The sequence below is a fragment of the Ursus arctos genome, unplaced genomic scaffold, assembly GCF_023065955.2.
Source record: "Ursus arctos isolate Adak ecotype North America unplaced genomic scaffold, UrsArc2.0 scaffold_26, whole genome shotgun sequence".
In the NCBI taxonomy this organism is placed as follows: Eukaryota; Metazoa; Chordata; class Mammalia; order Carnivora; family Ursidae; genus Ursus; species Ursus arctos.
The window spans coordinates 27136406-27159602 of NW_026622941.1; the positions used below are offsets into that span (position 1 = coordinate 27136406).

Genomic DNA, 23197 nt, shown 5'->3' on the forward strand with positions numbered 1-23197 from the left:
TGTACAGCCTGTGAGTGGGGAGCAGTCACTCTGAGTTTCGTACCAGGGAAACCTTCCTGCAAGAGCTAGCACTTACCTGAGCCTTCACGAATGGGCTGGGCTTACACTGAGAAAGAGAGAGCAGAGGTAAATAGAATGCATGGGCGTCTGTGAGGGTCCCAGGATTCTGAGGTGTTACATGGTGGTGGTTCAGGAAACATGCTTGAGAAGGTTCTGGCAAGATCTTTCAGATCAACAATGGCTAAAGAATGAAGGAAAGGGCATTACAGGACTGGAAAGGAACATATAAAAAGACTCTGAGATAAAAGGCAGTGGTGCAGGTAGGGAACCAAAGCAGGTTAGGATGGTTAATGTCTACGGTTAGAGAGGAAGGGCACGGGGGTATCAAGAGATGAGACTGAAGAGAACCACCATGGCCAAATTCCATACTCCTTATCCTAAAGGGGACAGAAAATCACTGACCTCTTAAATATTAAGCCAGTGAGAAATATCATCTGGAAATAGTGTGGAAGATGAATCTGAGGAGAGCAAACTGTGGGGAGAGAGACAAGTTAGGAGGATTTCAGTAATGCATGGGAGAGACCATGAGAACCTTAACAAAAATGGTAGCAGCACGGATAGATATTGTGAAAAAAATTCTAGTGACATTAAGATCAAAGGTACATGACTATGTGACCACTTGGAGGTGAGCGACGAAAGGAAGGTAGTAGCCAATCGTGATTACTAGGTTATCTGGCTTGGACGACTGGGCCCGGGGGAGCTGGCTTGTCAAGAGAAAGCTGTGCCAACTACGGTATCTCCTCCATCTTTAAATTCTACCTACACTTTTCTTCTCAGGTCTAAACAGAAATGGTTATAATTCAGTGTCATACCATTCAACTGATCCACACGATCTCAATTAACTATGGGTTGAAAAATTTAGTGATGAGTCACATCAAATTCCTGGCAGCTAATACAATCTGAACGTTTGGGTTAAAGTGGAAAGGTGAAAAATTAAGAGCCTTATTGCCAGTGTATTCTGATAATGATGATCCTCCAATATTTTATTGATTTACTTTGTGATCCGACATGCCCCATGATCAAGTTTAAGAAATCAAATTCTAAATGGCTTCTAAATTACTGTTAACAGAAACTGTACCAAAGTACGATTTTAAAAATATTAAAGATTGAATCCTCATACGAATCCACAGTGAAAATAAAGGTTTATGTAACTGTTTAATAAGGCAACCAGACACTTGACAAAGCCAGTTTAAAAGAAATTTTGAGTTAGGCAATGCCTTCTCAGATATAAACTCAAGCAACAACAAAATAGATAGGTTGGGTTTCATCAAATTTAAAAACACTTGCGCTTGAAAGGACACCATCAAGAAAGGGAAACAAGAACCCTCAGAAAGGTAGGAAGTGTTTATAAATCATATTATCTGATAAACAACTTACAGCTAGAATATACAGGAACTATTACAACTCAATAATAAAAAGATTCAATAATAAAATAATAAAATCCCTCAATAATAAAAATAATTAAAAACTGGTCAAGGAATCTGCACAGACATTTCTCTGAAGAAGATAAAGAAGTGGCCAATACACAGACGAAAAGATGTTCAACATCGTTAGCCATTAGGGAAATGCAACTCAAAACCATAAGGAGATACCCCTATTTCACACCCACTCGTAGGGCTGTAATTAAAACAACAGAAAGACTGTCAAAAAGACAAGTGCTGGTGAGCATGCAGAGAAACCAGACCCTGGACTACTGCCGCTGACCGTGTAAAATGGCGCAGCTACCTGGCCATTCCTCACAAAGTTAAAGACAAAGCTCACATCCATGACCTGGCAATCCCACCCCGAGGTACATGCGCAAGAGAAATGAAAACATACACTCACCAATACTTGTCCATGAACGTTCATGGCAGCATTATTCGGAAAAGCCATCAACAGAGGAAAGGCAAAGTAAAAAGCGGTACACCCATACAATGGCATACTACTGCAGAATGAGCAAAGAATGGGGTATGAACACAGGCTACCACATGGATGGATCTTGAGCACACTGTGCTAAGTGAAAGGAGCCAATCAGAAAAGACCACATATTATTTGAGTCCATTGATCTGACGTGTTCTGAACTCAACAGAGACAAAAAGCAGATCAATGGTTATCTAGGAGAAGGGGGCTGACGAACAAATGGGGAGTAACTGCTGATGGAGATAAGATTTCTTTTCGGGGAGATGAAAATGTTCTAAAATTGATTGTGATGATGGCTGCACCATTCTGCGAGTATAGAGAAAACCACTGCATCGTATACTTTAAGGAGGTGAATTGTACATAGGAAAATTACATGTCCATAAAACTGTTATTTAGATATATATAAATAAAATAAATATATATATAACTGTATACATATATCAATATACTCAAATTAAATTAGAAAAACTAGGGCTATCTAGTTCATAAAAATAAAAAGGAATGAGATTGGTAAATTAGACACAAATTTGTTCAATTTATTGCCTATGGGGCAATAAAACTAACATTGGTAGTCTTATTTCCTACTACAGAGAATAAGAAATAATCATGCCTACCCTATTCTGTATGTTAAGTTCTAAGTTGACAGAATTGTAAAATATAGTGGTGTAAATGTAAATAAGTCAAAGTTGTATTCTTTTAGGTTTGTTAGACAATGCCGCACATCAGAGTAAATGTCACAGTCATCTGTTGTCTTACTCCCATGTCTTTGATAATTTTTCTTAACAAAGGATTCTCATGAGCAAACCATAATGACTTTGCATCCCGGTGTTGGTAAACAGAAAATTACTGGGTATTTCTTCCTAGCTAAACACATGGAAACAGATCATCCAAAAGTGAAGGAATCTCAGAACAAAAGCCACAAGAAATCATCTGAACGAAACAAAGGAAAACTTGCCCAAGTAACTCTTAAAACTGTTAGGCTATTTTTTTAACTACATGTTAATAACTGTAATAACTATAGCAATATTTTATATTAATAACTATAATAGCTATTGCAATCTAGTAATAATTACGGCAATTATTAAGAAAGAGAAAGCTAGTCTGAAAATTCTCAACTGATAATAGAGTAAGTTATTACAGTGACTTTAAAAGAAGATGTAATATTGCAAGATAGAGGCAAAGACGCCACAAAAGTTGTTGGGAGTTTATAAACCTCATAAAAGGGTGGAGCATCAATGGGGCAGACACAGCTGGATGACAGACCTGTGATTAGTAATGACGGGCTCAGGGAGCCAGCCAAATCATAGCTAAATTGCATTGCTGATGAGAAGGAAAGAAAAACCAACAGAACTCGGAAACAGATCCAAGGTAATCCAATTTAAGAATAATCAGCCTACCAGAGGTCAAATAATTATGCAAGCAGAGTAGAAACCTTACTTGAGAAAGAAGACAATTTCCTGGGTGCTCAAGAGTCAATTATAATGCAGCTACCTTAGAGGAATGTGAAAAGCCATTTATAGCAACTGTCATTGAAATGTCCCTGGGTATCTACATATTTTAAGCATGAAACACAGAAATAGAAAGATCCATGGTTTGGGGGTGGGGGGTGGGGCGGAGGAGCAGGGAGCTGCAAGCGGGGCTCAATCTCAGGACCTTGAGGTCATGACCTGAGCCAGAAACAAGAGTTGGAGAGTTAACTGTCTGCGCCACCCAGGCGCCCCAGGAAGAAAGCTATGTTTTTTTAAAAGAAAAAAGGGGAAGAATCTAAAGGTGTTAGGATATTGTGTTCTATCACTTTATACTGATGAAATTACCTGAGAATAGTCACTTAGATGGATTCACAGGGAGAAAGTTCTAGATGCAACGTGTTTCAGGCCCTTCTGAAAAAGGATATATATGCCTTGGAAGTGAAGGGCACCACCTGGCTGAACGACTGGTCCAAGGTACTAATTTTGCCAGAGGTTTCACCAAAGCATTTTTTCTGCCACCAGCAGAGATAAAAATGCAGCTGAACACCCCTGGCAGCTAGGAGGGCAGTGAGTCAGAGACCAAAGGCCTTGTCCTGACACTAAGGGCCACGGGGCAGGCACTTGCTTACTGATGACAGAGATACGAATGAAATCACTGGTTGGTCAGTGAGTTCGGAACAGTCTGTTCTGGAGGTGCATGTAGCTATTTAAGGAGCTACAGAACCTGAAACAATTTATCAATGAGCTAAAAATATCCAGACAGGGCTCCTGGAAATTTTGAAAGCCAGTGAGAGCTACCCAAAAAGGCAAGTAGACTGCAACATTAACAAAAAGCTGGGTTAGAGATGTCATGATAATCCAACAACAATATTTTAAAAAATATAAGCTATAAACAATTTATAAGTGTCTAGATTACCTCGAAAAGGTAAGCCAACTCTAGAGGCTGGATATCATATGATTTCTGAAGGCATAGTCAAGATTCTCTAATAGAAATACATGTCAGAAGTAATGGAAACAATTGTGACATGATATTTTTTTAAAGATGGGTTAATCAAATTGGAAGTTATCTTTTTTGAAAGGGAAATTGCCTTTAAAAAAAAGAGGAAGAAAAGATCAAATTGGAAGTTATCTTTTTTGAAAGGGAAATTGCCTTTAGAAAAAAGAGGAAGAAAAGCCTAGGAACAATAAAGAAAAACATACAAAGCAAAGCAATTAGCAATGTAGCAGTTAAAACATATAAAATAAATGAGTCAAATAAAGCAAAGATCACTGCCTGGCATAGAAACAAAATCCAACAATGTGTTGTCCCTAAGAGATATAAGTAAGCCAAAATAATAACGGGCAGTAGATCAAGGTTTAAGATTTATTATGTCTTTGCAGTGAAGGTTACTATTATGCAAATGATATTAAATTTTAAAAAGTATATATAAAACTACAAAAATTTAAGAACAGTGCATCTTAATATTTAAACATAATAGCAACAATATATCCTTTTAAAAAAAATTTATTTGTTTGAGAGAGACAGAGACAGAGCATGAGCAGGGGGGAGGGGGCTCGAGGGAGAGGGAGAAGCAGACTCCCCACTGAGCAAGGAGCCCCACAAGGGGCTCAAGCCCAGGACCCCAAGATCATGACCTGAGCCGAAGGCAGACATTCAACTGACTGAGCCACCCAGGTGCTCTGCAATAATACATCCTGAAGAAAAGTTGTAAAAATTATCGAATACAATTATATCTGAAAGCCTTAGCAGGACAGCACAGCAGACTAAACAGAAAAGGAATTAAAAGCCATCTCCACGAACCGGATCCACTGATCAACATCACTTCTTGATCCGACATCTCTACATCTCTAAGGACCAACAGTATGATATCATTAGCTGTATCTCAGCAAAAATTATTGTTCATTTCTGTTTTCCACTTTCAACCTCTCCACTGATTTTACAAATAGTTTAATGCTCAACCAATCTCTACACGCTCCTCCGTGCACTGCTCTGTAACCCTTGCCACTCAGTAGATATTCATTATTGATAATAAGGGCTAAATAAAATATTTGTTGGATAAGCAAATACATACCAGTATGAGAACACCAGCAATAAGTCTGGCAAAACAGCACCACCAGTTGAAAAGAATTCCAAATGTATGAATAATAGTTTCTTCTCCCCCCCCCAACCCTGGATAAAATACAACCCTTCTTTCCTTAAAATGCAAAGGCAAACTGTCATTTAAGATTGTTTAAAACAATCTCATAAATACCGTGTTAAGCTAAAAACAAACAAACAAACCAAAAAAACCCCAACCAAAGAAACTACATTTACTGACCTCGTAAGAATGTAAGGCGAAAATGAAGCTGGATTATCCTGCTCTGAAAAGAGGGGCATAGATCCTCCCATGAGCCACAGACGGAAGTACAAAACGACAACCACCTTCAAAGAAAAGAAGATTTGGAAAGAAAATCATTGCTTGTTGGGCATACGCTCCACCTTTCTGGAGGACACTTGCAGATGCTTTACAAATGTTTTGTTTTGTTTCATTGTGAGCATTTCTGTAAAATCCTAACATTCAAGATGAGGAGGCAAGATGGAAACAGCTGGGTAGGGAGAAGAGCATAAAGAACGAAGGGGATGAGGGAGAGGCAAGCAAATTCTTAATCACAGCTGTCAGTATCAAGCATTTACCAGCTGTTATCCATGGTGCTGAAGACTTTTCTATCTCACCTGCGGCCTCACAGCAACCCCAGAGGTACATGAGAAAGCGGAGGCTTAGAGGTAATTTACCCAGAAGCCCATAGCTAATAAACTGCAAGATCCAGGAGGTGAACCCACGTCACTGTCCAACCACGGTCTTAACCGTTCCATTTACACAGCCCCATGGAAGTTAACTTAAAGTACAATAAATAATACTGCTTTGTTCTGAATAAACACACTTGAAGTGTTCCAACCCTTGAAAGCTCTGAAAAAGAACATTCATGAAGGGTTATTTCAACAAATCCCAGGAACAGCTTTTGTGTCACCCACTGGAATTTGATCACTAAATGGTGCTATCCTGTTGCTAAGGTGAATAAGAAAGCCAGAAGCAGAGACATTTCTGTGGGGATGAGTTTTGTTTATAAGGGCGTTCACCCACACAGGACTTCCAGATGATTCTCATTTCAATAGGAAAAATTACATTGTTTTTATTAAAGTCAGAGGGAAACCTTTCCTTGGATAAAAAGCTAAAGGATTAATTTTGGAGGTAGTGAAGGCTGGCTTTTTTTTCCCCATGAATATCACTGACTTCCTTTATAAATATCTTTTATATAAATAACCTCAAATTCAGAAACCTAAAATAAATGCATCGTGTCAGCCAAAAGCATATCAACAGCAAACAATGCCTAGGCAAGCAAGTGAAAATCATCTTAACGCTCACACAATGTCCTGCTCAAACTGATTTTAAATTCTTTCTTTTTTTAAAAAAGATTTTATTTATTTATTTGACAGAGACAGAGACAGCCAGTGAGAGAGGGAACACAAGCAGGGGGAGTGGGAGAGGGAGAAGCAGGCTCCCAGCGGAGGAGCCCGATGCGGGGCTCAATCCCAAGACTCTGGGATCACGCCCTGAGTTGAAGGCAGACGCTTAACGACTGAGCCACCCAGGTGCCCCTCAAACTGCTTTTAAATTCTTAAAGACATTATAATGGGAAATATCAACTATAAAAGTAATAGGAAAGGTATCCTACCGAAAGAATATAAATTCCCTAAAATAGTATATAGAGGGAAAAAGCTGTGATAATTAAACAAAAAGAACAGGAAGATAAATAGTAGAAAGGGCTTTGAGAATAAATTTTTAAAAGAACAAAAGGATTAATAATTGGCAACTTTCATCACAGCAATGACCTCAAATTACTTGCATTCCCATACAATTCTAAGAAAATAAATCACTCCTGAACCAGTGATGAATCTTCCTAATTCTATGCAAAGATACTGGGAAATACACTAGAGAAATATTTTGTCCCTTTTGTTGAGATGGTCCGGTCAAGGCTCTCCACCCTCATTCAGTTTTTGCATACTCTTCTTCCATAAACACGTTTTAAGGTCAAGAAAAAAAAAATCATATTAATTGGTAACATTACAATCAAAGACTTTTCATAAGTTTCCTATGCAAATTTATGGGGAACAGCAACAGCAGAAGAGCCTGGTCTCCTAATCTGAAATTCCTGAATCCAACAATGTAAGAAAGTGTTTAATGTGACAGTCACCAAAGATGGCGACCAAGAATGCCTGCTCCCTTTGCATGTGCATTCTGCTCTTCCCATCAAGAAGGAAGCCAACTGCCCCTCCTCTTAAATCTGAGCTGGTCTTGTGACTTGCATTGACCAATAGAATGTGGTAGTAGGTACACTGTGTCAGTTCTGGGCCTACCCCTTGAGAGGTCCTGCAACTTTTGGTTCTTGCTTTTAGAACCCAGCTGCCATGTTGTAAGGAAGTCCTGGCTACCCTGCTAGAGAGAGGCCACAGGGAGAGACCCCAGGGAATGAGATACCACAGACAGTCGAGCCCAGCTGACAGCTACAGGAAGCTGCTTGTGCAACCCCAGTCAAAAACCATGAGGAGCATTAGAACCATTTGGCTCAATGCTGCCCAACTAAAGCATTCGGGGCAAATACATGTGGTGGTTGTTTTAAGCCACTACATTTGGGGCCGGTTTGTTGTACAGCAATAAATAACTGATATAGCCAGGTTTGTACTGCGGAGACAACTCAGAATCAGCGCCCTGAAAGGGACTCATAAAATATTACAGTTGACACTGTCTGTGTCACTCAAGTTCACATATTCCCAGAAGGCTCTCATACATACCTTCCAAGACCGTAACATTCACGGCACGTAGACTCTTTGATCCTAAGATCATGTTGTTAGAATCTACTGCTGATTCTATTAAATAATCTGGATCATGTCTCTGAGCCAAGTGAAAGTAAAATATTCCTTATCAGGTATTTCAGAAGCATATATATACTTACATAACTTATGACCAAAGTGGCCCTTTTTAAGAATGGCCTCATGGTAAGCAGGAAATTTCTGTTGCTCCTTGCTGTCAGATACCTGAAACAGGAAAGAAAAAAAGAAAAACAAACTCTTAAGTAAGTGCTAAAGTACACCCCAAATAATGTTCTCCATTCACTGTGAATAAGCGATAGCTCGAAAAAAGGCTAGAAAGGATCAGAGGAAGAGCGTGGCTCCTGGAGCTAGACCACCTAGGTCTCAGTCCCCCAGCTGCTTACTGTCTGGAAGAGCTGGGGCGAGTTTCTTAACTTCTTTGCACATCCATTTTTCTCACTTACAAAAAAAAGTCATGGGGAAAAACGAAATAATACATAGAGCAGGATCTAGCACTGTTAGCCGTGAACATTACTACTCCATCTACGGCAAACAACCCAGGCATTCTGGCAACTGTACGGTTACACTGGTCAAAGTGGCGATCAGAAACAAGGTAAGAGTTTACCTACTTCATTTAATTTGAGAGGTACTATGTCTTCAATCTACAAAATATCTCACAAATATCTTTTTTTAAAAGATTTATTTATTTATTTTAGAGAGTGAAAGACAGTAGGGGGAGAGGCAGAGAGAATCCCAAGCAGACTCCCTGTTGAGCACAGAGCTCCATACCCAAATGGATCCCACGACCCTCAGATCATGACCTGGGTTGAAATCAAGAGTCAGACACCAAACAGACTGAGCACCCAGGCACCCTATCTCACAAATATCTTACCCCTGAAAAAATAAAGGATGCCAAGGTTGACCAAGGTTAAGAAATTTACCCAAGCTAAGAAAGTTAGTAAGCATCAGCAGTGGGATCAGAGCCCACCAATAGGCAGTGGGCAATTTTCTCACCAGCCTATGGCCTCTGGAACCAAACTATGTTACAAGAATGTCAACTTCTCAAGGGGCAGGAACTTATATGGACCATGTGTCCGCCATAGATCACTCACTTGTGCAAAGTGGGAGCTCCATATTTCTGCATATGAGGCATATGGCTTTAATAAAGACAATGCCGGCGGCTGGGTGTCTCAGTCAGCTAAGAGTCTGCCTTCAGTTCAGGTCATGATCCTGGAGTCCCAGAATCAAGCCCCACATCAGGCTCCCTGCTCAGCGGGCAGTCTGCTTCTCCCTCTGTCCCTCACCTCTCTCGTGCTCTCTCTCTCTCTCCCAAATAAATAAACAAAAATCTTTAAAAAATAAAGACAATGAAAAAGAAGCAAGGGAAAGCTATTAACAACCCCCAAGCGAAAACCTAAAGCATGTCATTTTCACCTACATGCAAATTTCTGTTTTAAACTACAAAGAGAAGGAAACAAATCAAATTGAATCGTGTAACCCAAAAAGCATTTCCCACCTCATCCTTACTTTCCCTACCCTTTTCCATTTTTTTTCTTTTACTCTATTTAATCTAATTTTTCCTCAAAGGATTTCTTCTAGAATCTCTTAAAATTTGCACTTGAATGAGGTCTCTTTACACCATGGGAATACTTTACTGGAGAAAGATCCCTTTGTGAGGCCTCCCTGGGTTCCTATCACAAAGAAGCTTCCATCTTGAAGACTCCTTATAAAACATATATGGTTTTGTAACAGTTAAATGTGTCCAAATGGCACTGTGAGGAGGCAGCAATGTCACTCAGAAGCAGGCCTTGCTTCTTGCTTTCCTTTTCCTCTTCCTGGTTCATAAACAGCTGTGGATCTGACCTTTCAGAGTTTTTAATGAGTGGAGAAAATGAGGTGAGCCCCCAAAAAACACAAGTCAGCTTTTAGCAAAATCTGGGTGCCACGCAGGGGCACCACTAACGTCCCAAAAGAGGCTTAAGGGAGTCCACCACTTCCTGGCTCTGTACACAAGATTTTGTGTAGGTCTGCGTCTGTGTATATCTCTGGAGCAAAATCTGGGCTCTGATCTTCAGTGTGAACCGGACTGGTGATTCCCAAAAGGTTAAAGCACTGCTCAGTGGCTTCTCTCAGCCCTGCCTGCACTGTTACTATCATTTCCAGGATGACTCAACAAAGATCAACCTTGGATATTTCTGCCATTCCTTCCCAGGATGTAAGATGAGTGGCAGAGGGAAGCGAATAGCAGTGTGGGAAGGAAAAGGTGTGGGGAGGCCTGAAATTGCAATACATCGGAATGAAAAAGTGCTTCTTGGGTTGGTCTGCTTTTGGAAGCTTCATTTCTCAGATTCCCTCCATTGCCAGTTTATTTTAACACAATGGAAAACATGAGAAGTGGTTTCCTCTCTATAGAACAACAAACCACAGGGTTTAGGATTTTGTTCAATGTTAAACTTAGGTAAATTCCCAAACTCTGCGTTTTGTTTCACTGAAGGCTTACTATGAGGGTTATTTCAGAGAGTGATATTTATAAAGTGTCCCTTTGTTTAGAAATTCTTCCCCCACGACAAATTCCATTTCCTTAAGAAGTTAAGCTCCTTCAGACACGAAATAATTTGCTCTTAAAATGTAGCATCCCAAAGCCATGAAAGCCTAAAATGATACAGCAGTGGTTGAAAAATGACCTCTTTCAAGATTTCTATTTCTAGTCGTTTACCAATATTAAAAGAGAAAATAAGCCAAAAGGATATGGCCCCTTTATTCGGTAAACAGGAGGTTAGAGGCTGAGATTACTAAGTCATACAGGAAGTACTCCAAGAGCTGAATTCTCTGTATCCCTTCCTCCTCCCCAACTCGCACTAAAATTAGATAGTGGAATTTTCCCCATTAGTTCGTGATATATGTACAGTCTGTAAGGTAGAACTGAACAACAAAAACAGTATTATGATTAACAAACAGAATAAAAATGCCAAGTAATTAGTATGCGCCAGACACAAATCAAAGTGATTAAATTGTAGTTACACATCATTTATAACAATTCTATGAAGAAAAACAGAATTCCCTTCTTTACAGAGGAAGAGACCAAACAACTAGAATATTTAGCTATTCTATCAGATTCTCTCAGCTATTCATTTCAATCACAAGCCAAAGTATCCATAAGTGCCTTTTAAACAAGGTACTATGCAAATGCCATCACTGAAAATTTTCAACTTCGGTCTCCACTGTTTTCCCTGTGAAGCCAGAAAACAGTCCACCAACCAAACCAAAGCACTGAGGAACGCACTAGAAGAGGAACCAAGGGTTCTATTCCCATGCTTCCAACTCATTGGTTTTATGACTTGTAACAAGTCTATAAGGAGCTTTGTTCTTTTATCAATGACAGTTGGACTCAGTGGTTTCAGGTCTAAAACACTGTGACCCTTGGATGTTCTCACTAACGGATGACATCATAAATGACAAGAGAAGAAAAACAGACAGAAACCTGAAAATTTAAAAAAAAAAAAAAAAGCCAAGGGATTGGGAGGAAACAAATGTTAGTTGATCGATCCCCCCACTTGAGTAGACCCTTCATAATTTGCAGTTGCACATGAAAAAAATATTTTAACATCAGTTTGGTGTATGGGCATTATCAAATTCTACATTTTTAACGATTTCTGGTTTTAGGCAAACAAAAGGTCAAGATTACTCAAAGTAAATGCCCTAACCTGTGCTGCTCCCCCACACCCAATACTCTCTATTTTTCTGACCTCAAATTTTCTATTAACCTCCACCTTCTCAGTTGTGTTCAACTATTTAGAGCTGAACGTGTCTTCCTGAAGCTCACCTCCACAACCTCCCAGTCATTAAATCCCAAATAAGGTCCCAGCTGAGACAAGGACAACCAGCCACCCTGAATCACCCACCATAATCTTGAGTGTGAAACAAAAGCTCATTATTTTAAGCCACTGACTTCGTTGACCCAGAATTACCGTTGTCAGTGGATAACTGATATCTGTAACAATGATCAATAAACGCTTACAGACCCTAACAGAATTTTAAAAACATTTTTCTGCCTCCACTGAACCCCCTCCCCATTTTACCTGTGTGTCTTTACCCTCCAGTGCTAGACCAGGGGCAGAGCAAGAACGCTCGGTTTGGGAGGCAGACAGCAAGCTGGCGGAGGAGAACCACTGAGATAGTACGATCTTAACCTTAAATCCCGCTGCTTTAAATGAAGATGTTATATTACACTTTCCAGCCCTTCTCAGGATCTATAAAAACCTGTGAATTTTTGCCTAACACAAGCGCCTGTGGCAAACATCTCAGATACAAAGAACTGCTACTTTTTAACATTATACCAATAAATTATAAAAAGCTTGAAGGGGCCCAGAATACATGACCCTAAAATCTACCACTTTGGCATGTGGATTATTTTAAACTGAAGGCAATCAAGACCCAGCAGAGTCAAGAAAAACTTTGATCTCTCCCTTCACTACCTAAAGGAATTTAGAGAGGGGGCCTGCTCTGGAGAGAAAGCTATACCAGAGAGAACTTTTATCTGAATGACTGACTTATCTGTAGGACAGAGCAAATCTGTAATTATCAAACATCTGCTCTTCCTACTGTCCTGAAAATTACCCTCCCCTGCTTGGAAGCCCCACACCCCTTACCGGATTCCTTAGCTCAGGAAGGCATAGAAGCCCGACTTGCCTTTGGGTCTTGTATTTTTATGGGGCTCCTGTATGTATGCAGTTAAATTTGTTTTCTCCTGTTAATCCATCCTATGTCAATTTAATTATTAGACCAGCCAAAGAAGCTAAAAGGGTAGAAGGAAATTTTTACCTCTCCTATGAGCTATATACAAAACTCCTTCTAGAACACCAGTCATACTAATTTAATTTCTCCTGTTCTTTCAAAGTAATAAAGGAGATTAATAAAGAGTCATATACCATGACCAAAAATTTTTTAAAAATATTTAATTCGGAGCTTTTTAGGATAGGAATTGAGGAATCTGCTTCCGTTTGAAACACAAGAAAAAAGGCAGGTGTTTTTTTTTCCCCCAGTTGACCACAGTAACAAAGACACAGCTTACATCAGAAAAGATTATAAGCTTAACAAAAGCAACACAAAGAAATTTAAGTGTCTTTGGGTTCTTCTTAATGCACTCCCCTTGAACTCATAAAGTGCCTCACCTAAATCTTAATAACCAAAGGCATTATGAAGAGGAGTGAGACAACCTTTGATGTCTTCTTTGATATTCAAATGCACAGTCTGAGGGAAAGGAGCTAACAATTCTAAGAAGACAATAATGCATTTCTCAGTTTTATCTATTCAAAAATCCCAACTGACCTTCTGTGGCTATGGTAAATTTTTCTTCCAGAAACTTCAAACTTAGCTCAGTGTGTTATTTACAAAGAAATATGTGGAAATAAAGACAGAGAAGGCATAGAGGAACATAATTTCAGTTCCCGTAACCATTCTGAAAATCAAAGAACTGGAAGGGATCAGAATAGCTCAGGCAGTTTTATAGGTGAGAAGAAAAAAAAAAAAAAAAAGGTCCAGAAATGTTCACTGATTTGCAGAAGATCAGGGTCCTTCGATACCAAAGGTCAATCAGTTCAGGCTTTATTCATTAAGTTTGCCCTCTAATTTATATTCCTTCTAAAATGAATTTAGTCAGAGGCCCCAATTTTTATTCCTTCTACACGTCACAGCAAAAATTCAATTCTGGTGATATCATCCTTGTCTGTCATTAACAGTCCCAGAGAAGTTTCAATTCATTCATAACAAGGAAAACTTAATGCATTTCATGTGCATCATTCCCTGTGCTATGCACTTTATTTTTTATTTCATTCAATTCCACACCACCCCTGTGAGCCATGCTTGTCCCCATCTTGTGAATGAGGCTAAGGAAGAAATTTACTCAGGATCTTGCAGCTGGCAAGTGGCAGAGGTGAGATATGAATCCAGTTCCAAAGCATGTACTACTCTATGTAGCATATAAGTAAAACAGAGCTGGTTTATTTCGCACACTTTCAGCATCAATTATTTATTAAATGCATTTCTGCATGTGTAGAAACCCAGTGAATTCTACTGATAAAGTTCATCTTCAGTATCTTCCTCCATTTAGTGTAGGTTTTGCCTACAGATGAATGAACTGAGGCAATGCACAATTCTTTGGAGGGTCTTTTATGAAGTATCCTTTTAAAGGTTAAGATGTGTAGTGGCTGCTGAAGGTTGAAATGTAAGTTCCATGTACTGTGGGCTGATTCAGAAATTCTAAGTGGGAAGAGATGGCCGAAAGGAGAGTGTGTGCACAGGTGAGAGAATGTCACTGTACTGTGAACCTGTCAGCCAGCCAGCCCCACAGGGAGGGAACAGATGCCCCAAGAGTGACAATGAAGCTGACACCTGAGGAAGATGAGAAGTGAATTAGGTGAGGGGAGAAGGAATAAGACACATATACAGAGGCTTATGTGTCTTGCAAGCAAGCAAGCAAGAGGAAGAAAATAAAAGTTCATTCTAGCTGCAGGATCTAATACTGGCAGAGTGGTGACAAGGAGGCTGGAGAGGCAGGCAGGGGCCTCAGTGACCCTCATGTCCCACTGTGGAGTTTGGACTTCATTCGGACAGCAATGAACAGCCAGTGAAGGGTTTCAGGGGTGAGGACCCAATGTGATTTCCAGCAGAAACTGGCACTATATGATTTTGCTACTGTGACTACTGTGAGGTCCATCACAGAGAGCAAAGGGCCCCGCAGCCCCCATGGGGAATCGGTAGGAAGCAGTGATTCTGTAAGCTTCTGAGATATCAGATTCAGAAATAGATGAGGTTCTAGTCCAAGTAGGTAGACAGACCTGATGGTAGGGATAAGTGCGAAAGGCATGTGTTGGTACATTTATTTAGCAGTCTGATTTAGCATTAAGTCTTTTCTTAATGCATTTCAATTTTGTGTTAATTGGTCGTTAATTTGGTGTTTATCACGACTTTCTACTAACCAGAATATTAAATTGCCAAAATGGAAACCCATTTTAAGAATATACATATCATGGACTTGTATGGCCTTTTCTATATCAAATGGCTTTTCGGTCCAGTCTAATATTTAATCCTTGAAAGATCCATATGCCCTTGGCAGAAGAGAGAGCACCATTCCCCCATTACAGATCTAGACCTAGTGAGCAGTGCCTCCTGAGCCAGAATTCAGACGTTTTATGGCTGATTCCATGCCTTTTAGTGGCATCACAAGATGTCCTCTCCAACCACACTGTCAAACAGCATTTGCGGCAGGTTTCCCCTTATTTCTATCAATCCAAACTTCATGCACACTAGAGACTCTAAGTCCCCATGCAAATGAAATCACTGCTACTTGCAAGACACACTTGCGTGGGTACACAAGTAAAGTTTTGCACTAAGAAGATTAAAAACAGCCAATGATACCATAATCATATTTTCTGAACCTCTTATATACGGACTGATAACTTCAAATACAATTCAGCTAGTGAAAAAGAGTATTTGGTATCGAGACTGTCTGGGTGAACTGGGAAAACACACTGTCTATTAATAATGACAACAATAAAATAATAGCTGACATTGAGTAAATGCCTATAGGGCCCCAGGCAGTTCCTAGGTATAAATCCTTAGCATCTTCCTAGAAGATGTGCACTATTAAAATCTTCATTTTACAAATGGGGAAATCAAAGTATTCAGGATCAAGAAACTGCCCCAAGGTCCAACAGGTGCTAAGCAAGGGGGGTCAGAAGGTCAATCGAGCTTGTACACTTGATCACCAATGCTCTGCTACCTCTCTATCATTGCCTACTAAATCCGTCTTCAACTTCTCTTTGCCTGAATTTCAAACACGAGTTACTCTCAAGTACAAACACGTCATTAACTCGTGTTTGAAAGGATGATGATTCCATGAAAAAATGCTCATCACTTGGCATCAGGGAAATACAAATCAAAACCACAATGAGATACCACCTCACACCAGTCAGAATGGCTAAAATTAACAACTTAACAAGTCAGGAAATGACAGATGTTGGTGAGGATGTGCAGAGAGGGGAACCCTCCCACACTGTTGGTGGGGATGCAAACTGGTGCAGCCACTCTGGAAAATGGTATGGAGGGTCCTCAAAAAGTTAAAAATAGAGCTACCCTATGACCCAGCAATTGCACTACTTGGTATTTACCCAAAGATACAAACGTAGTGATCCGACGGGCACCTGCACCCATGTTTATAGCAGCAATGTCCACAATAGCCAAACTATGGAAAGAGCCCAGATGTCCGCTGACAGATGAATGGATAAAGATGTGGTGTGGTGTGTATATACAATGGAATATTACTCGCCATCAGAGACCGCGCCACATGGATTTCTGTGCTTGCTGCGCTGCCCCAAGGAGGCGTGTACATGATGAAGGACGAAAAGAGTTCGGGGAAAGAAGGAGCATGAGCTGGAAAAGGAGAAGCAGCTGCGGGAAACACGGGAGACTTGATCTGGGCCCGGACGGTAAGAGAAGATGGAAAAGAGGGGAAAGCAAGAGGGGCCAGGAGAGAGGTGCCCAGGCAGCTGTGGAGGGCCTGGAGTGAGCACGGCTGCTCAGGACAGCGAGGGCTCCCTGCAAACACAGCGCAGCGCGGGCAGCCCCTCCTCAGTACGTGGGGTGCTCCTCGGCGGGTCAGAGTCAAGGGTGGGAAATCTGAATAAGGCAATGTGAAACTGGAACTCTGAAACCATGCCAGCGTGAACAACAGCAGAATATCCCTAAATATAATGGATGTTGTTTCCTCTCCCTTTTGCTCAGCCACAAACAAGCAAGGGGTCTCACCCAGGCAGCTAGCTCCCTCTCCCCTCAGCCTTCCCCAGTCCTCACCTGGCACCAACCTTGTCACTAGGGTGCTTGGGGTACCTGGTACAGGACTGTGTCTCCCCAGGGTCCCATCTCTGACCTTCTCCCTAGGTGTTTCAAACCTTACAGTCAACACCCAGGACACAGACCGGGCCACCACGCCAGGGGGTAGGGGTGCAGGGACATCATGGGCCACAGCCCTGCACCCTCTCTTGATCTCTCCTCCACTCGTGGCATCCAAATAAAACACAGGCCGGGGTGGCCCAGCGGGGGCTCTATCCCACTTGTATGCTTGTAACGGGGTGAGAAACTTAGGTCAGGATCCGTGCTACAGCTGCAGACAGCTTAGATTTGACACATGCAGAGGAGGAAGTCTCCCTTAAACCTTTACGAAGCCACTTTCTCCAGTCCAGCTCTCCATATATGGCCCCGGTGCACACGACCTGAAGCAACTTGTAAGAACAGACAATAAGCCCAGAAGCTCTACCAACACACACAGGTTCGTGCATTGAGTTCACGCAGAGGCCAAGGAGGACATTTGGCTGCCTGGGCTTCCTGGAGGCATGGCTCCTCCTGAAATAGATCACGTCCCTGCTGCCAAGGACGTGCTGTGGTCAAGATAGGTGGCCTGAGAAAACACAGCACCATTCACAGGGAGGGGAGTGATGCTGATACGGGAGGAGAGAAACCTTTCCTTGGTCCAGACAAACTCATCCAGAGAACAGCCCATTTCTCCAGCCCCAACCGCTAACCCCCTTTCTAGTAAATGTCAGAAGGCTGACTGTCAGAGCTGCAAGGGCTGGAAAGGGGGGACTGGTCATTCCAGCACAATCTTGGCAAACACCTTTCAAGTTCACATTTCCTACAAGACTCTAACGTCAGGGGGATTCAAGTTTTTTTTCACTCGGAACTCTTTTTTTACACTGAGGACAAATACGCTATACTTTTTTAAAAGGTGAAGTTTTTAAGGTTCAACTCTAGGCAATTTGGTTTTATTTTTAAATTCCAGTGTTCACATATGTTGAAAGCTCCTAAGGAGAAAACCATAACTACAATTTCAGAGTAAAAATAAGAACCACGGTGGCTCTTAGCATGGACTGTATGTAACATAGAAACAATCATTATTCAGATAATTGCCACGGTTTTTAATGTTTGTGTAAAATGTCTACTGGTACTGCGGAAGTTAGGAATACATAATAATTAAGTCTATATAATTTTTTTTCAAATGCATGCTTCGTTTGGTTGTATCATTTTTAAAACTTTCTCCTAATTTACCTCTAGACCGGACTCTCATTTTCAACGTAAAAAGCTGAAGTAGGAAAGTGGCCAAAAGAACTAGAAATTCCAGTCCCAGTTATATTTTTCATATATACACTCATATCTAGTTATATTTATTTATATTTTTCAAAGATAAACATTCAGAAAATAATGTTATTCATCAGTTTGTTAAGGCGTAATCATCTCCGTATGTGATGCCTTGGTTGTCAGAGGGACCTCGGAAGGCCTCTCATCTGAACTCTCAAAAGGTGGTGCCCGGGACCCAGGGGCAGCCCAGGTGTGGTGAAGCAACCACACGAGTCGCATGGAATCCCGGCTCATTCAGTTACCAGCTGGGAGACTCGCCAAGCCCCATAACCTCCCTGGGGTCTCAGGCGCCTCAGCCACCAAGCAGTCACCCGAATTTCTACCTTACAAGTCCGCTGAAAGGATTTCAACAAGACGAGGTATGTAAGTGGCTCCACACAGTGCCCAGAACATAAAGGCAACCAGCCATTACTGGAGTAGTGACCACAACTTAAATGAAAATTCTAGAACCCTATGGCCTGTCTTCCATGGCCACATGCAAACAAAACAAAACAAGACACAGTGAATTCAGCTAGGATTACGTATAGAAAAAGGACTCCTCTCCCTCAAGTTCTATCAGCTCCCTCCTTTCCGAAAGGGGAAGGGAAAGAACCAAATATTTTCCTAGAAGACAAAGCTAGAATCTAGCTTTCCACATTCTTCTCATTCACTGGTTTCCCTTCATTCAGCTTGGATACTGGAGCCAGATACTCCAATGGGTCAGGCAGGTTGCCCCTGCACACGGTGGCTGAGGCGGCGGACTGGGGGTGCCCCGAAGGGCAGAAATCCAGCCCATGCTCCCTTCAACCACCCATGAGCCCCGGCGTGCCCGCTGCATCCACCTTGAGAAAAGGCAGCCTTTGCTGAATCCTCCCAAAGGAGCAAAACGGAACCTTGACTCAAACATCATGCTCTTGACACGCCACACATTCCGAGCTTTTTCTATTTCATATAAATATCCCTATTGGCCGGCAGCAGCCTGCACACCGTGATCTAATGCCCATTAAACAGCTTCATTGTCTTAATGACTTTCACAGCAACTTGCTAAATATAGTGTGTCCATTTTCTTTGCAGGCAATTTTATTTTCTCACTGACACACTACCAAGTGTTGCCATATTTCCAGACACCAAACCAAGTGTAAAGTAACTTCATGTTCACTAATGACGTTTGTTTCTGTATTAACTCAGCTGAGTTTCCCTCGTCAACACCATGGTGTTTGATGTAGTAGGAATTTAATTCATTATACCACATTTTAAAAATTCTTAACCATACAAATCTTAACACTACCTCTCTAAACCCCACCAATATTAGGGCCCCATGTGGGACTGTCAGTTTCCTATCCTAAACTGAATTCAGGCCCAATTAAAAGTCCTCTGAAATCTTCCAGGCTAAAGTTTCCATGTCCTAGAGGCTTTATACACAAGACTGGACCGTCAGCAAGGGTGATCAACCAGTCTGGCGTGCCTACTCCTAAGGAGCTTGCCGGGACATGGGACTTTCAGTGCTGTAATTTAAAAAGTCCTGGGAAAACCAGAAGGAGCTGGTCATCCTCTAGCAGGCTGGCAGGATACAGAATTAATCACTATCAACAAAACCATAAGTTTTGCAAAAATTCAAAGAAAGTAAGTGGTATCTCTATCTTGCCCTGGACAGACACATCTTGCACGCAGACACACAGACACACACACACCCCCACACCACCACCACATACATCCTCTTATCCATGACATGCTATTCCTTACGAAGAAGAGTTTAATCAAAAACAAGTGTTTCTCTGGTGGAAGATATTTACTAATTGGTTGCGTTTGTTAATTCTGAAAACCTGAGAACTAGAATTTTCTCACCCACACTTTCCAACTGTCAGACAAATCTTCTCTACTTGGATAAGCCAACGTTAGGTATTCTTTATAGTGGCATTTTATTCAAGTAACAAAAGGAAAGGAGGGCAGGGAGAAACAAGGGTTTAGTAACTACTAAGACTGTAGAGAGTTCACTATATATGCAATCAATGGAACTGTAATGACTTTATTTACGAGACTACACAGCTGCCTCGATTACAGTAGAGGTTAATATTGTAAATGCTAAATTCAAATCAAGCTTACACCACTCATTAAAAGGAACCTGTCTTGATTATAAAATATACTGATAATAGACAGACACAGTGGTACCGAAAATGATCAACCTTAGCTTTCAACAAATAGAACCAAACACTCAAACAAAACTAAAGATTCCAAAATCTCATGACCTGTAATTTTGATACATTTATCTGTTTATACTCTGCCATATGTAAATGGCACATATTCATTTTTCTTTTTTATATACCAGTGATACTTAATTGAAGTTTATGAAAGTTTTTCTATCTTCTATGCCACTCTTTTTTTATTATTATTATTGTCTTTTCCTGTTATGCAAGGTTTAATGACTACAGGATTATTTAAAATCATTCCCACCCTTTTTAAACACTACGTTCCAATATCCTGGGCCCTATTACTAAAAACACCATACTAAATAAAGCTAAAGGCAGATTTTTCCACTCTTCAGTGATCTACTCAAATAGAGAACCACATTATGAATATTAAGTGAATACTTTAGACTGACAAAAACAACAGATGCTCACCAAGAGGAAAACAAACTCTAGAAGAATCTATTTGACACATCCCTTGCCCAAGTAGGAAACCTGATCCCTGCCATGGTCAGTCAGTGAGTAGTTTCTAGGGGTCCCATCTGCACTGTACCTTCAAATCAAAAACAAGCCAACTCCAGGAGTAACAGACCAGGCACAGCTTTTCTTCAAGATGTGAGGACATGGCAACCAGTGAAATTCTATTAGGCAGGTGATTAAGAATCATGCTTGATAGCAATTTCTCTAACAAGCACTTTATGAGAGAAGCCCACAGGAGGTGGGTACCTCCAGGTGGCCAACTGAAGCATGTCCCATACATGCTGGATGGATGCCTTCAGCGAGCCTCACCAGTGTGGACAGCTGGGGAATCATTAATTCCTGACAGAGCTGGCTCGTGTGCTACAGTGTGCAAAAAGGAAAACATCTTGTCCTTGTATACTATGATTTGGTTAAGGACCAAAATAAGACAATTTACATGAGGTCCTTCTGGTCCTTCTGTAGAAATAGAGGTATATACCCATCTGCCGAAAATCATTTACCATTCCAAACCCTTAGGATGTTTCAGGTCTACCTTCAAGAAAACAGCATAAATATATTAACTGACATCTAATTTTGCTACATTCTTCTTTCTTAGCTAGTTCAAGCTAATGGATTTCAGGATCAAGGTTATTGCAAACAAAAGTAAAATCAAATTTGCAGCATGAATAACCCTTTCCCGCATGGCTGTTTTGCACACTATGATGTTGCTTTTGTTTCTTTGTATTCACCCTATCTGCACAGCACCAATGAGCCTGTTCACTGACAGACACTTATCCTGCAGTTATTTCTACACATAAAATGTGCCATAAAATATGCAGGACCACAAGCAATCCAAATAAGGTATGTGAACTAATCCATATTGGATGAGTCATTTTTACACAACCTCATGATTTAATTTCTTCATTTGCCAAAGACTACTTCTATCACTGTACTATTCTACCAATTTAATAAACTAATATTCCTGCAATCATCAGAAACTCCTCTACTGAACAACCTCCTCTTCCGGTTACACAACAAAAATCAGCGACGAACAAAAATTGCTTCTGAGCAACAAAAACGAATGTTTCCAACTCACAGCTGTCCAGTTTTCATCCCTAAAGCAAAATCAAACCAGGCAGACGTGCTGCTACAAACGCAGGCACCGTAACAGCAACTGGCCTGCTGTCCCCCAGATCCTGTTCATTCTCACAACTTCTCTGCTTCTTGTGGTTAAAAACGACCTCATGACTGAGTTCTAGGCAAAGGAAGGTGAGCGGAAGTAACACGCACCACTTCCAAGTCCGGGCCATACAATCTTCCTGCATTTGAACACTGCAGCATTTTCCTCTTTCTGCTTGATGAAGGCAAGCATCGCAATCTAAAGTTACTGCTGGAAGACACAGAGCCACCAGATGGAGGGAGCTTGGGTTCCTGAATCACAGCGTGGAGGTGAGCTGCCCACCTGTCAAGAACACATAACTCAGACTTCACGTGAATAAGAAATAAACTTCTATCACCTGTGAGCCATGCTCCTGGCTGGTGTTATTTTACCTACGAGAGATGCCAACAGTAGCAAGAAGTGGCATCTAAAAGCAAGGACAGATCTACAAATTCACCTCTGAAAACAAGTCCAAGATACTTTACAGAATTTAATAATGTAGTTATTTACAGACAGTAAAGTTTTGAAAACTACAATAGGATACAATGTTGGCATGGGCTCCATGAGACAGACAAAATCATGGACTTCTCATGGGAGTGAAAATTTGTGTAACACCAGGTTATTTTTTTTCTGAACAGCAACCTGGCATCACGCAACCAACTCTAAAACATTTCACCAACCTTCAGTAATCACACTCAAATCAAAAATCTGTAGGAAGAACTATGTTCACATTAGTGAAAAACTGGAAACAACCTAACTAAATATAGGAGAATAGTTAAATAAATTTTAGTTATCACCATACAGTGGAATAACACCATTTAATCATTTTAGATTACACTTAAAAGAACATTTACAGGGGCACCTGGGTGGCTCAGCTGGTTAAGCATCTACCTTCGGCTCAGGTAATGATCCCGGGGTCCAGGGATTGAGCCCCGGATTGGGGGTCCCT

General features: G+C 40.9%; 1 protein-coding gene across 4 annotated transcripts in view; it reads right to left on the bottom strand.

Moving 5' to 3' along the window:
• TMTC1 (transmembrane O-mannosyltransferase targeting cadherins 1) overlaps window positions 1-23197 on the bottom strand; it is a 260656-nt gene that overhangs the window by 137728 nt on the left and 99731 nt on the right. For all 4 annotated transcript variants that reach the window (XM_057303256.1, XM_026502173.4, XM_044385574.3 and 1 more), the window contains exons 6-7: window positions 8421-8502; window positions 5747-5850 (exon numbers count right to left, since the gene is read on the bottom strand). In XM_057303256.1, coding sequence (XP_057159239.1) covers window positions 5747-5850; window positions 8421-8502 — 186 coding nt within the window. The remainder of the gene's footprint in view (window positions 1-5746; window positions 5851-8420; window positions 8503-23197) is intronic.